We start from the raw sequence: 15,848 nt of genomic DNA on the forward strand, positions 1-15,848 counted from the left end.
ATGATATCACATTACAGGTAATGAAGGATGGAACAAGGGATTGTTCCATCATTCATTACATTGCCCAATGTGTACCCGCAGTACGATATGTTGGCCCGTCGGGCCGACATATCGTCCGGGTATGTCGCATAGTGTGTACCCAGCTTAACTGGTTCCCATGTGATCCTTTCATCCTAATAGACAAACGTTTTCAGGTAAGCAACTGTCTTGGTAGCTAAACTGAAAATGGATCATGTTAACTAGTGCTCAGACTGAGTAATAGGATCAGTCCTTATGTAACCAGAGTGGCATGCGTTTGGCATCCTTGTGGTCTGGATGCCGACACTCTTTTTATCGGCACGGAAATGCAGACGCCGGTCAGAAGCCCGGCGCCTTCATCCTGACCGCCAGGATACCGAAAGTAAGTATCAGGGTGTTAGGGGGGGTTAGGTTTAGGGTGTGGGGTTAGGGTTAGGCACTAAAGGGAGGGTTAGGGTTAGGCACTAAGGGGGCAGGGTTAGGGCTAGGCACTGGGGAGGGGGAGGTTAGGTTCAGGCACTAGGGAGGGTCGTTAGGGTTAGGCACCAAAGAGGTATAGAGAGGGGAAGGGTTAGCGTCTGGATGCCGGCGTTGGGATTCTAACAGCCGGGATCCCAAGCGCCGGCATCTCATACCGATTCCAGAGTAACTGTTTATTTTATACCACTTAAGGGGGGTATACACTTAGCGATTTAACCAAGCGATTGCACGATAATGACGTCGTTATCGTTAGGGGTGTGTGCACCGGCCACTTTTCGTGTTTTGTGTTTTGGTTTTGGATCTGGATCTTTCTTCGTGTTTTGGATCTGGATTGGTTTTGCCAAAACCACCCTTCCGTGTTTTGGGTTCTGGGTTTTGTGTTTTGGATCTGTATTTTTTTTTAAAAAAGCATAAAAACAGCTAAAATCAAAGAATTTGTGGGTTTTTATGCTCCTATTCAATTATTAACTTCAATAACCTTAATTTCCACTCATTTCCAGTCTATTCTGAACACCTCACACCTCACAATAGTGTTTTTATGTCCAAAAGGTTGCTCCGAGGTAGCTGGATGACTATGCTAAGCGACCCGAGTGGGCGGCACAAACACGTGACCCATCTGGGAGTGATACTGCAGTGGCAGACAGGATGGCAGTTTGAAAAACTAGGCCCCAAACTGTACATAATGCAAAGAAAAAAAAGAGGTGCAAGATGGAATTGTCCTTGGGCCCTCCCACCCACCCTTATGTTGTATAAACAGGACATGCACACTTTAACAAACCAATCATTTCAGCGCCAGGGTCTGCCACACAACTGTGGCTGAAATGATTGGTTTGTTTGGGCCCACACAAAACAAGCTGGCAATTAATCTGTCCCTGCACAAACTGGCTCTGCGGAGGCAAAATGTCGTCCTCATCCTCCTCATCCACCGATTCCTCACCCTCTTCAGTGTTGTGTACATCCTCATCCTCACAGAGTATTAACTCGTCCCCACTGGAATCCACCACCACAGGTCACTCTGTACGTTCTGGAGGCCTCCCTGGTCTCCCTGGAAGAGTTGATAATTCATTTTTATGAATATCATCTTCTCCACATTTTGTGGAAGCAACCTCCTACGCCTTTCGCTGACAAGGTTCCCGGCTGCACTAAACACTCTTTCGGAGTACACACTGGAGGGGGGGCAACTCAGGTAAAATAGAGCCAGTTTGTACAGGGGCCTCCAAATTGCCTCTTTTTCCTGCCAGTACAGGTATGGACTGTCTGACATGCCTACTTGGATGCTGTCACCGATGTAATCCTCCACCATTCTGTCAATGGTGACAGTATCATATGTAGTGACAGTAGAAATGTCAGAAATTGTTGCCAGGTCCTTCAGTCCGGACCAGATGTCCAAACTTGGTCCTGCCTGCCCTGCATCACTGCCAGCGGGTTGCTTAGGATACCTAAGTTTTTTCCTGGCAGCCCCAGTTGCGGGAGAAAATGAAGAAGGAGCTGTTGACGTGTCACGTTCCGCTTCAGCTGACAGTGTGTTCACCAGCAGGTCTTTGCACCTCTGCAGGCTTGTGTCGGCCGGAAAGAGAGACACCACATAGGCTTTAAACCTAGGATCGAGCACGGTGGGCAAAATGTAGTGGTCTGATTTCAACAGATTGACCACCCTGGAATCCTGGCAAAGCGAATGAAGGGCTTCATCCACAAGTCCCACATGCCGAGCGGAATTGCTCCGTCTTAGCTCCTCCTTCACTTTCTCCAGCTGCTTCTGCAAAAGCCTGATGAGGGGAATGACCTGACTCAAGCTGGCAGTGTCTGAACTGACTTCACGTGTGGCAAGTTCGAAGGGCTGGAGAACCTTGCACAACACGGAAATCATTCTCCACTGCGCTTGAGTCAGGTGCATACCCCCTCCTTTGTCTATGTCATAGGTGGATGTATAGGCTTGAATGGCCTTTTGCTGCTCCTCCATCCTCTGAAGCATATAGAGGGTTGAGTTCTACCGCGTCACAACCTCTAGCTTCAGGTGATGGCGGGGCAGGTTCAAGAGTGTTTGCTGGCGCTCCAGTCTTCGGCACGCAGTCGCTGAATGGCGAAAGTGGCCAGAAATTTTTTGGCCCACCCAAAGCGTCTCCTGCACGCCCCTGTCGCTTTTCAGAAAATTCTGCACCACCAAGTTTATTGTGTGAGCAAAACTTGGGACGTGCTGGAATTTGCCCAGATGTAATGCCCGCACAATATTGGTGGCATTGTCAGATATCACAAATCCCCAGGAGAGTCTAAGTGGGGTAAGCCACTGGGCGATGATTTCCCTCAGTTTCTCTAAAAGGTGTGCCTCTTACTGAAACCGGTGATACACAGCGTACCCTGCCTTGGAACGAGCTGGCGTTTCTGAGATGCTGCTACTGGTGACGCTGCTGCTGTTGCTGCGTAAGGTGATACATCTACCCAGTGGGCTGTCACAGTCATATAGTCCTTAGTCTGCCCGGCATTTTTCAGGACACTGAGGACACTTTTTCTGACATTTCTGTACAGTCTCGGTATCGCCTGCCTAGTGAAGTGGAATCTAGACGGGATTTGGAACCGGGGACACACTACCTCCATCAATTGTCTAAATCCCACTGCACTAATGGCGGATACCGGACGGACGTCTAACACCAACATAGCAGTCAAGGCCTCAGTTATACGTTTTGCTTCAGGATGACTGCTGTCGTACTTCATCCTCCTCGCTAAGGACTGTTGGAGGGTCAATTGTTTAGTAAAAGTAGTGGTGTTCCTACTTCCTCTCTGGGATGATGAACGACTCCCAGCAGCAGCAACAGCAGCAGCGGCAGCCAGGAGACGTAGCAATGCAGGATCCTCCGGAGGAATCCCGGATAGGAGAGTCAGTCATGCCAGTGACATGGCCTGCAGGACTACTTCCGATCCTGACTAAGGAGGAAATTGACGAGGAGGGAGTTGATGGTTTGCAGGCGCTTGGATACAACAGGACAACGGGATTAGGTGTCCCTGGACTGCTTACGGTCTTAGCCAAAGTTTCTGAACTTGACAGTAACTTTTTATGAACGCGCTGCAGGTGCCGTATAAGGGAGGATGCTCCTAGGTGGTTAACGTCCCTACGCCTACTTATTCCACCTTTACATATGGTACATATGGCAAGACAGTTGTTGTCCGGATTTGGATAGAAATATTGCCAGACCAAAGAGGTGGAATGTTTGGTCTTCTGCCCAGGCATGACCGTGATGGGCTTTTTCATCCCACGGACAACAACTGTCTCCCCCGGAGCCTGATTTAAACAAACCACATCACCATCAGAATCCTTCTCGCCAACTTCCTCCTCAGCGCCAGCTACACCAGTATCCTCATCCTGTTGTACTTCAACAGTGACATCTTCAATTTGCATATCAGCAAGTGGACTGTGGGTGCTCCTTTCAGCACTTGCAGGGGGCGTGCAAATGGTGGAAAGAGCCACCTCTTCCCGTCCAGTGCTGGGAAGGTCAGGCATCGCAACCACCACCACACTTGGACTCTCCTTGGGGATTTGTGATATCTTCTTAGAACGCACAGTTCTTCGATGTGCTTTTGCCAGCTTAACTTGTTTGATTTTTTTAGTGGGAGGAGGGCTTCCATCGTCATGTGAAGCTGAACCACTAGTCATGAACATAGGGAAAGACCTTAGCCATTCCTTGCCACTCCGTGTCGTAAATGGCATATTGACAAGTTCACGTTTCTCTTCAGATGATTTAAATGTTTTTTTCAAGGTCATTTTCCTGAACTTTGTCATTTGGGATTGTATGTGCCCTCTACTATGACATTGGGCATCAACCTTGGCAGACGACGTTGATGGCATGTTATCGTCTATGTCATGACTAGTGGTAGCAGCTTCAGCACTAGGAGGAAGTGGTTCTTGATCTTTCCCTATTTTATTTTTATCGGAGAAAGTTTGGTCCTCCATTTATGTTATATTGATATATACGTGCGGCTAAGGCGCACACAAACACAGAAAATAATTTTTTATTTTTGTTGGAGACTAGTGCACTTTGTGGGTTACACCACCCTTTAAGAAATGAGCCAGCCGGCCCTCTACTTATGGGACACAGGTGCATGCTTGGCGCTGCTCCTTTGTTGATGCACGTGCAGCCACAGTGCACACAATTCACAAACCAAACACAGAAAATTAATTTTTATTCTGTTTGGACTGCCCTTTGGGGGTTACAGCACCCTTTAGCGGTCAATCCAGCTGGCCTTTTACTTATGGGACACAGGCGCCCGCTTGGCACTACTTTGTTGATGCACGTGCGGCTACTGCGCACACAATTCACAAACACAGAAAAATATATTTTTTATTTTGTTTGGAGTGCCCTTTGAGGGTTACAGCACCCTTTAACGGACAAGCCAGCTGGCCTTTTACTTATGGGACACAGGCGCACGCTTGGCGCTGCTCCTTCGTTGATGCACGTGCAGCCACAGAGCACACAATTCACAAACACAGAAAAAGATATTTTTTTATTTTGTTTGGAGTGTACTTTGGGGGTTACAGCACCCTTTAACGGACAAGCCAGCCGGCCCTTTACTTATGACACAGGCGCACGTTTGGCACTACTTTGTTGATGCACGTGCGGCTACTGCGCACACAATTCACAAACACAGAAAATATTTTTTTATTTGGTTTGGAGTGTACTTTGGGGGTTACAGCACCCTTTAACGGACAAGCCAGCCGGCCCTTTACTTATGACACAGGCGCACGCTTGGCACTGCTTTGTTGATGCACGTGCGGCTACTGCGCACACAATTCACAAACACAGAAAATATTTTTTTATTTGGTTTGGAGTGTACTTTGGGGGTTACAGCACCCTTTAGCGGTCAAGCCAGCTGGCCCTTTACTTATGACACAAGCGCACGCTTGGCACTACTTTGTTGATGCACGTGCGGCTACTGCGCACACAATTCACAAACAAAAAAATATAATTTTTTATTTTGTTTGGAGTGCCCTTTGGGGGTTACAGCACCCTTTAACGGACAAGCCAACCGGCCTTTTACTTATGGGACACAGGCGCACGCTTGGCACTACTTTGTTGATGCACGTGCGGCTACTGCGCACACAATTCACAAACACAAAAAAATATATTTTTTTATTTTGTTTGGAGTGCCCTATGGGGGTTACAGCACCCTTTAACGGACAAGCCAGCCGGACTTTTACTTATGGGACACGGGCGCACGCTTGGCGCTGCTCCTTTGTTGATGCACGTGCAGCCACAGTGCACACAATTCACAAACACAGAAAAAATATTTTTTTTTTTTTAGCACTTGGGGGGAGCACCCCTGACGGACAGAGCACCCCCTGGACAACACTACAGCACCCCTTTAGGACTGGGACACTGCACAGGACTTTGGAGTGGACACAGCCCCTATGGACAACTGACTGCACAACACAGGCCAGCCAGCCCCTATGGACTTTGAAGTAGTGGACACAGCCCCTATGGACAGCAGCAGCACAGCGCAGCACAGCACAACACTACACTGCACTGCACTACACTACACTACAACACTACTCTACACTACACAGCCCAGCCAGCCCTAACTCCCACCCTCCCTCTTCACTGTCCACAGCCGAGTGAGAAAATGGCGCCGACGCGGGTACCTTATATAGTATTCAAAACCCGCGAGACCCGGAAGGCGGGATGATGATGTTTTGCCTCGATTTCAGATCTGAGTCAGGCGGGAAAAGTCGAGCCTGACTCGGATCGGCCTCGGATCGGGGGGGCTCGGGGGGGTTTGGATTTCAGAAATCCGAACCCGCTCACCCCTAGTTATTGTGCAATCGCTTGCAAATCGCACATGCATCGGGCATGTTTTGGTCGGAAGCGGCCAGCGATGCGCGTGCCCGCTGGTCGCTTCTGACATCCGACATCTCCCGTACATGCTGGTCAACCTGACGATCTCATCAGGTTCAGCATGTGCAGGGATGAGGGATGTGCCTGGACTGAACGAGTGAACATTCAGTCTAGGCACATCACTAGATATACAAACAAGAGCACGACAGCAATGTCGTAATCGTGCTCTCGTTTGTATATCTATAAGTGGATACCGGCCTTTACAACATTTACATTGCTAAAAGGAAAATATTACCTATTTAATTATAAATGTTTACTAGAAGATATTTATGTTAGTTAGGGCCCTTACTCACTGTTGTCTAAATACTTGTTTTCATTAGCAGTTTTTGTAATACTATTAAAAGTACAAAATGGGTATGGGAATGAAACCCATTGTGTCCAATGAAGGAGTATTTATGTTTCAGGTTTCTTTTTAGTTTTGTTTTTAGACACTACCTTCTCAGTTTACTTCTGTTGAAAGCATTGGAGCCAATGTGTGACCATCTCTGTAGCAGACGTTTAATTCCTTGGACAATCATACCTCCCCACCATCCCAATTTCAGTGGGACAGTGATAATTTAAAGGTTCTGTGTCACAATCAGGACTGCATTGTCCCTATCGCTGGGGAGTTGGGGGCTATGTTCCTCCATTCCTCCTCTCACTGGTGCGAACATGCGGTTAACGATTTACAGGAGGGGGATCGCCACTAGACAAGAGGCGATCTGCAAGCCCCTGGGGTTGTGGCCACACTCGCTCAGTGACATGGCCGGACCCTTTGCCCCAAGATGCAGACCTCTAAAGTTCAGAAGCATGTACAATAAATGTTAGTTTTTAATCTTATCCTGGTCCGAGGCTGACTGCAATATTAGATTCCCAGTATAAGAAGCCACTTCCTATACACTCCTATAAAGTGGTGACAACAGAAAACTAATTACTATGGAAAACAATCCAGGGGCGGACAGGAAACACTTAAGTGATCATTTTGCCTCAATGAGGACATTTCTTGACAGCACTAGAGAAGCATTTACTTCCGCCCTAACATCTGTCCCTATGTGTCACAGATAACAGTATGTGACAGATGAATGTTTTATCACCATTAAAGTGACATGTTTGTGTGTCACAGTACCAGATAAGTGAAAGTGTTGAAGTGACAGCAGTGACAGATATCTGTGTATATTACATGACAGATAAATGGAAGCAAGCAGAAATAACACAATGATTGCTACCAATGTAGCTATACTGTATGTTATACAACATTAATTCAACGCTTGCGTAAGTAAAATAAAGGTATAGTTCTGGCAGATGTATGTTAGTAAATAGATAGATATGTATATAATACCTTCTAATTTCTGGGCCTGCGGAGTTTGAGACACTGAGAGCTGCAAAAAGAAGAAACGCAATAGGGTTCTTATTCAGTGGAAAAACAGACACTTGAGAACATAATACAGATAGCACACATATAAGTACTCTCTCACCCTTCTCCTTCATGGCCTTTGTTTTTTATTATTTATTTATCCTGCCATTGTCTGTATCTAAGTGGCCCCTTTACCCTCTCAACCCTCACCTTCCCCCACAGTCTATTCCCTGTATCTGATACCCTTTCCTCTATAAACAACACAGGACTTTTCCCCTATTACAGATATGATCTTAACACACAGTAGCCAGACTGTCTGCAGCAATGTCATTTTGTACACAACAAATCTGCCCTCTGATACATCACACGGATTCTGTTGAGCGTGGATGTATTTTGTAAGGTTTGTAGCGATCACTGATAATGTTGTAGTGACATAAAAGGCTGAAGCCCTAGTGATTTACAACACAGCCTGCCACTATCTGCCGATGGTGCAACAGCAACATGAATGCTGCAAATTACTATTAATCTGCTGCAAAGCTATTCAGAGATGTACGAGAGTGATTATCACTAAACCATCATTTATTCATGGAGTTAGAGCACATTAATGTCAAATAACAGTTATATTTTATTGCAAACATTCAACTTGCCAAGCTAATACTCTGTGACTTTTATGGTGTGAGCATTTAAAATATTACCTATAAATATGTAGTATGTGTATAAACAGCTTTAGGACCTGCTAGCTGAAAATATGTTATCCAGGGAGCTCAGACAACCAGAGACAATGATAGCCTATATACAGTGATATTGTCATATACACATGCACTGATACCAAGCATTTGTGCCTACCATTACTACAAAGGGCTGGCCACTGTACCAAAACAAAGGCAATGTCATTTTCTAGTGATAGTGGTATAATTATTTGCGGATTACAAAGTATGTAGAATACAGTTGTATAATGTAGGATCTGCAAAATTCTAAAAATATATAAAAGCCAGTGTAAAAAATAATAAGTCTAACAATATTATAGAAATAATGGAAAGAACTTTCAAACATTAACAGCCTCAAGTCTTGTGGGGTTAACGTGAGTGGGCAGTGTGGGGGGGGGGGGGATGACTGGCAGGGATAGTCGCTACCTAGTTGTCCAGAGAAATGGAGGTGTGTTGTAGAATACTAGGGGACCCAAGAATGCAGCTTCTGTTATGGAGGTGTAAGTTATGAATTGAGTCATATTTAAATATGTTATTGGTGCTTCAACTTATCAATAAACACATTATCTGGAAAAACTTCTAGTGCTAAGCATTCCAGATAGAAGATCTGACTCCTGTATATATCATGAATAATGGCGGCAATATTGATGATTACCAGTCACATTTTGATTATACAAACACCTTAGTGTCAAATATATAAATTTTTCATTTATGTACATTTTTGTTTTTATTAAATACAAAAAATAAAACAAATAACAGTAACCTGCTGTAACGCTATTTGTGGCAAAACAGGATATTTTATATAGTATCAAAATTGTGGCAATAAAACCAACGCATTTTGCCTTGCCTCGCTATTCCAGAGAAGAGAGATTCCACACTGTATTTGTCAATTCCACATTTCGCTAAATTTATAGTCTTCAAATAGAGCTGGGATGATGGAGGGGCAAATTATTCTGCTATGTGGTATCATTTAGAGGGATTCTGCCAAAATAACGTGTGAAGTTTCACATCAAATGCAAAATGAATTGCATAATCTGCAGAACAGTTTGATAAATTCACCCAACAGTGAAGATGCTTGATCCAGATCTCCCTATTAATGCCTCAGCCACTGATCAGATAAATTCTTTGCTGTGTGTTTGGTAAGAAATTAAAAAGGCATTGCTCCTGGCTTTTGTCCAGTGATGGCGGCAAGAAAGGAAAACTCATGGAAGAGAACAGAATGTGTATAACAAGGGCTTTGGAGCCACCAAGAACTTGCTGTCCTGGACAACCTTCCAGCCCATGTGAGACATTAATGCTAGCCAAGTACAACTAACTGGTCGTTATAACCCCTCTGTTTGCACATTATCACTACTCCATGCAACACCTCCTATTGCACCACAATCTCTTTATTATCTCATGCTGGTACAAGTGTCCTTGCCCTAAAAAACCCTCCTAATATTTTTAATGGCAAAAGAATGAGCTAAGATTTATTTATTTTTTCAGTTAAAAAAACAAAACTTTTTTTGTGAGTTCAAATACTTGGGTACATGTCATAAAGTTACACCCAACAAGGCACCACAAAGCTCTGCCTAACTCTACACCATGTAATAATGCACAAGATGATTGTGATTATAAGAACAGGAGCTAGACATGTATAAGCCCGTGGAATCCACTTTAACAAAACAGGACAATTTGTAAGGAAAGGAACAGGGATTTGGGTAAAAAAGTTACAGACCTTACCTCCAGAGAAGGGTCAAGAGGAAGGTGTTCCTATAAGTTATAACCCCTACCATTTTCTGTAAAACTAATTCCTACCCAATTAGTCCGTGACACTTCTCCTCTAACTTCTCCTCTGATCCTTATATACACTGCATCTAATCTTTTTCCTTCGTCAATCCCCAGTGAGTATAAAACTTACCGGAGTCAGGATGCAGTGCAGGAAAACAGATAGCCACATTAGAGAACTGGCAAGCACGCAGTCCATCTTGTAGAGGAGATATCCAGGGTCCTAGTCCTTTGAAGCCAATCCTAAATCTTACCAGGCAATTGTTGAGGTCAGACAGAGAGGTTTTAATATGCAGATTCATTCACATGCACAGTCTGATGAATAGAGAGAGAAGGTAAGAGAGGGAGAAGGACAGAAAGAGATGAGGGAGGAGGGTGAGACTCTGAGGGAAACAGGGAAATAGTTATTTAGTTCCAAAGGGTTACCGCTATCCAGCCACCCCCAACCTAAGTAAACTTTCACAAAGCAAACAGAACATTCTTTCCCAAAAAAAGAGAAAGAAAATAGTACAATTTACCAGGATTTGCCCGTGTCAGAGAAGAATGTGTATGTATTGACCCTGTCTCTTTTCTTTGCTTCCTCTCTCATTATGTCCCCTTCTGTCTCCCCCTGTATCCTTCACTTTTCCTCCCCTTTGTCTCTATTCTCCCTTCTCTCTCTGAACAGTCTCTATCTGATGATTTGTACTAAGCAGGACACCAGGGACCCTGACTCTTCACATAGAAAGGTAGGAGAGATAGACAGATAAGCTGAGAATGGGGGTGGATGAGAGGGAAAGAACAGGTCAGAGACAGAGATGAAATAAGAGGGAGGATAGGTGCTGTATGTATGGGCAGGGAGAGCAGAACACTCTCAGCCTGTCCCTGTTTCCAGAGTTTAGGAGTAGACAGCACAGCACATTCTCACTGTGTTGGTCATTGTGCATGTGTGTGTGTATGTTCTTATGCAAAGAGAGTTACTCCTAGTGTACACGTCTCACTGTATTTGTTTGTGGATCATTGTGTGTGTCATGTCTGACTCATATTCAATGTATGTGTGGGAAATATGCAGAAGTGCTCCAGGTAATAAATCAGTAATGTGCACCATTAGCCATGTGTGATTTAGTTTAACTAGATTTTATTTTTACAGGATCTAAGCATATTAATATTGTATATACCTTTATACCATCCAAAAATGCTTTCAGTTTGCAGAGCATCCCCTCTAGAGTTAATTAGGAGCTAAGCACTCATCCATGTAGATTCATGCTCTGCATGTCATCTCTTAAGTAGAAATCAAGAATACCCAAAGATTTAATAGCCGCAGTTTTAATGGAACTCTACACCTAGAAATAATTTCATACTATTTATTGTACTACTTATCAGACATGTAATAAAATATGCTTACAGATGATGATAAGGTAATATTAGTGGTTGGACAAATTGGGTTTCATTTAGAGTTGGATGCAAATCCATTTTTTGTGTAAAAATTAAGCATTTTCATACTGCACATTTATCATTCTTGCCAACTTTGAATTATTCCCCTCCGAGAGGGTTTGCAGGGAGATACAGTCAACCACTGTGAGGGGTGGGTCCACGCACTATCGTCATTAGGCTAAAGACGGACGCAGGAACAAAATGACGTGATACTCTGAGAATCGCATCGTTGCGCCCATATCTCTACCATCTCACTAGGGAGTGGGCAGGATGCAGGTGGGTAATCTATTTTTCCGGGAGTCCACGGGACTTCTCGATAACTCAAGAGTCTCCTGGATATTCCGGAGAATAGATAAGTTTGACATGTATACCAAAATGTGTGTATGTACAAGCACTATGTAGACAAAATTGATTGGACACTACCGTGCAAGCGAAATGCTGACCATTGCACGAGCTCCAAATTGCCACTAACGTTGCAGTTTTGATAAGAACACTTCACAGGGAGGCCCATGCACTTGCAGTACTACGGAAACGACAAATGTTTTTATCAGGACACAATGCCACCTGTCATGTTTCCAGGGCGACGCTGGACTAGTATACAGAAAATTCTCACGGTCCAGATCTTAACCCCAATGAGAATCTCTGGGGTGAATTGGAGTGACGGGTGCGTTCTAGGCCGACTCGACCTTCAGTGTCACAGTTGGTCACTGTACATAAGGTGGAATGGCAAAACATACCGCCTGCTGTTGTCCAGGAACTTGTGGACAGTTTGCCAAGAAGGGTGTCTGCAGTAATCACTGTACGTGGTGGACCTACAAAGTACTGATATCAATAAAATCTTGTTGATCTATTTGCTGTCAATGTCCAATCACTTTTGTAAATATATTAATATTTTTGTGTATCTCTAATTTGCACTTCCAAATGCCTGGAAAAATAGAATGAGGGAGAGCAGAGGATTAGCAGTGTAGGCCAAATACAGCAAAAATGTGTTAATTTAATTGCAATATAATTAGAAGTGTATGCAACTGCAGATATCCGTAATAGGAGGTGCATCTGTTACAGATACTAGACGACCACTTTAGCAAAGATCCCCCCTCACAACAATCAGTTGTAATATATAATCCTCTCAGCCATATCTAAATAAACACATTGGGGCTGAGTCTGAGTTGGGAGCAAACAAAATAGCAAGTAACTTTGTACCTGGACATACCATATTGTCATAAAAGGGGTGCAAATATATATTTCTTAAGCATGCATGTATGGTGAATATTGGCTGTATTTGCATGTAGTCCACACGTGCTGGACATGGACAGCTTTATTTTTTTCACTGCAATTTAGATTTGAGTTTGGACATTCCTCTCCCAAATCTAAATCTCTCTGCACATTTTACATCTGCCCCACCCCTACAATGATACATGGGTTAGCTAAGGTGCAAAGTTACTTGCTCTTTTTTGCTTTGCTGCCAACTAACAATCAGCCTCATTAGCAGGAAAGCCCAAGGACTAACATAGTGGCCTGATTTAGCGTTGCTCATAAGGACATTTGCATGATGCTAAAAGGTATCTTGATACAAAAGTGGTGCACTACTAAAGTGTACAACATGCATAGAAAATATTTACAATTGCAACATAATTGCCTACTTTCCAGGAATGTGGATTAATGGCATTCGCCACGCTGGCAACTGGACCATGATAATCCAAATCGTATCAGCACACCCCCAGGATTTCACAGGTAAGGGAGAGGTCCCGAAAGTATGAGTTGCATTTATGTTAAACTTGCAGGATCTTGTTCTTAGAAGAGTATAACAGGGACAACATAGTGCAAGTCCAATACAACACAATGAGGGCATGCAGACTCATGTCAAACGTTTCCTGGTAATTTAGTTACACAGAACTTTGGATACATTGGTTACAAAACCTAAACTTTGCCGGGTACAAGTAATGTAGTTGGTGATGATTGTCACATCTTTGTTCCAGGCACATCTATATACTTGATATATGATGCACGTATTATAAGAAGGTTGGGTACGTGATCCCGGCGCACAGAATGCCGGTGGTCGGAATCCCGGCGTTGGAATCCCAATGGTTGAAATACTGATGCTTGCAGGTAAGTAATTTAATCCTAACCCTCACCCACCTTTCCTCTGCAGCCTAACCCTCCCCTCCCGCAGCTTAACCGTAACCCTCCCCTCAGTGGTGTAACTAGGGTATTTGGAGCCCAGGGCAAATTTGAAAAGGGAGCCCCCCCCCATGTGCGCGTGGCAAAAAAATTGCCGTGGTCACTTAAAAATGGGGCGTGTCAACATGACACACCCCTTTATTTTCAAACTGAACATTCCTATCCATATGCACCTTAACCCCAGTAGTACCCCTTATACAGTACCCCCAGTATGCAGTTGTGGTCCCTCTCATGCAGGCCCATAGTAGTGCCCCTTATACAGTATCCCCAGTAGTGGTCCCTCTTATACAGCCCCCAATTAGTTCCCCTTACTCAGTACCCCCAGTAGTGGCCCCCCCAAATGCAGTGCCCCACGTAGTGTTCCCCCTTATGCAGTGCCCCCAGTAGCAGTCCCCACAATGCAGTGTGCCCAGTAGCGGTATCCCCTTATGCAGTGCCCTTTATATGGTGCCCCCAGTAGTAGTCCCCCCCTATGCAGTGCCCTTTTATATAGTGCCCCCAGCAGTAGTCCCCCCCATGCAGTTTTCCCAGTAGTGGTCCCCTTATGCAGGCACCCTGTAGTGATCCCCCCTATCTAGTGCCCCCTGTAGTGGTCCCCGCAGTGCCCCTAGCAGTAAGCCCCTTATATAGTGCCCCCAGCAGTAGTGTCCCCCCCCTCCCATGCAGTGCCCCCAGTAGTGGTCCCCCTGATGCAGGCTCCCAGTAGTGACCCCCCCCAAGTAGTAGTCCCCAGTAGAGTAGCCCCCCCCCAGTAGAGGTCCTCCCAATGGCACCCCCAGTAGTAGCCACACCTCCCCCAGTAGAGGTCCCCCCAGTAGTAGCCAACCCCTCCCCCGTTGTGCAGATAGGTTAAAAAATAAATATATATAAAAATATACTTACCTGATTCCACGCTGCTCCTGCTCCTGTCCGCGATGCTGCTCCCACCCGCCAGTCCGCCCGGGCTGGCGCGCTCAGCATTATGGGACTGACGTCATGACGTCAGTCCCATTACCCACTGCAGGAGCCGGACGGAAGTCCGGCTCTTGCAGTGGGTGCTGCAGCAGTCAATGAGAGTCTATCTGACTCTCATTGGCTGCTGTTTAACACATGCATCGCCGCCAGCACTGGCGGCGATGCGTGTGTTATGCACAGCCTGAGCCCGCCTCCTGGCGCTATTGGGCAAGTGCTCAGGGGGAGGGAACGGGCTCAGGCGTGCAGCACAGGACCAGCGCTGGAAGCCTAGCGCCGGTCCTGTGCAAATGTGTAGCGCTGACCGCACTCATTGCGGTCAGCGCTACACTGGCTATCTAGGGTGGGCGGGCCGGTACTGTGGCCGGCGGCGCCCCCCCCGTGCCGCCGGTCCAACGGCGCCCAGGGCACGAACCCCGCTCGCCCTGCCCTAGTTACGCCACTGCCTCCCCTCCAGTAGCCTAACCCTGTGTACGTCTGTGTATGCAGTTGCACTGACCCCTTCGGCTCAGTTCCAGCGGACATTATGAGCAACCATAGGATTGCTGAAAAGATGGATGGTGCGACCGATGACTTCTTGTGAGCATGCAACGGATTACAGATGCAGCTGGCGGGCGTGTCTCTGTACAGACTTTATCGGCTGCGGTATTAACTAACAAAGACGCAGTCGCGAATGAAATAGTGTCCATCTCTGAATCAGGCCCAATGACACATAGAACCAACAGCTAGAAGCATTTTTAACCCAAGATGTATTTTACCATTTTATAAAAAAAAAATGTTTATTTGTTAAGATATCAAAGAAAATGTTCTTTTATCCTTTTTCTTGTTAAATAGGGGTCTCTTCTTTTGATAAGTTGGAACAGTTTTAGTGGGGTGGGAAAAAAAACCAGCTGGTGGTTTTAGTAAAGCACCACATGTTCCTTCACACACGTTGATTGAGGCCTCTTCTGTAGTGGAGCAGTCAGGAGAGCATAGTGTTACAATGTGATCTGAAACCTGTGTGCAGCCCTCCTCGATGTAATCCGCATTTGATGAAGCGCTTAACTCTTTCATTTCAAGGCGGCCCAGTTTAAAAGGAATATTTATCATTATTTGGAGGGATGAGGCCAGCAGTTATTG

At 45.4% G+C, this 15,848-nt stretch overlaps 1 protein-coding gene across 3 annotated transcripts in view; it reads right to left on the bottom strand.

Moving 5' to 3' along the window:
* The window catches only part of VEGFB (vascular endothelial growth factor B), a 50,810-nt gene extending 39,747 nt beyond the window's left edge, over nt 1-11,063 (bottom strand). Inside the window, exons 1-3 of one of the 3 annotated variants that reach the window (XM_088480151.1) lie at nt 10,706-11,063; nt 10,321-10,436; nt 7,699-7,738 (exon numbers count right to left, since the gene is read on the bottom strand). In XM_088480151.1, the coding sequence (XP_088336277.1) occupies nt 7,699-7,738; nt 10,321-10,386 (106 nt within the window). In that variant the 5' untranslated portion in view covers nt 10,387-10,436; nt 10,706-11,063. Of the gene's footprint in view, nt 1-7,698; nt 7,739-10,320 lie in introns of all 3 variants that reach the window. The other 2 variants (XM_088480150.1, XM_088480149.1) reach the window with 2 other exon arrangements.
* Between the last annotated feature and the right edge of the window lie 4,785 nt (nt 11,064-15,848).

The sequence above is a fragment of the Taudactylus pleione genome, unplaced genomic scaffold (genome assembly GCF_031769625.1).
Source record: "Taudactylus pleione unplaced genomic scaffold, aTauple2 ptg000250l, whole genome shotgun sequence".
Classification (NCBI taxonomy): Eukaryota; Metazoa; Chordata; class Amphibia; order Anura; family Myobatrachidae; genus Taudactylus; species Taudactylus pleione.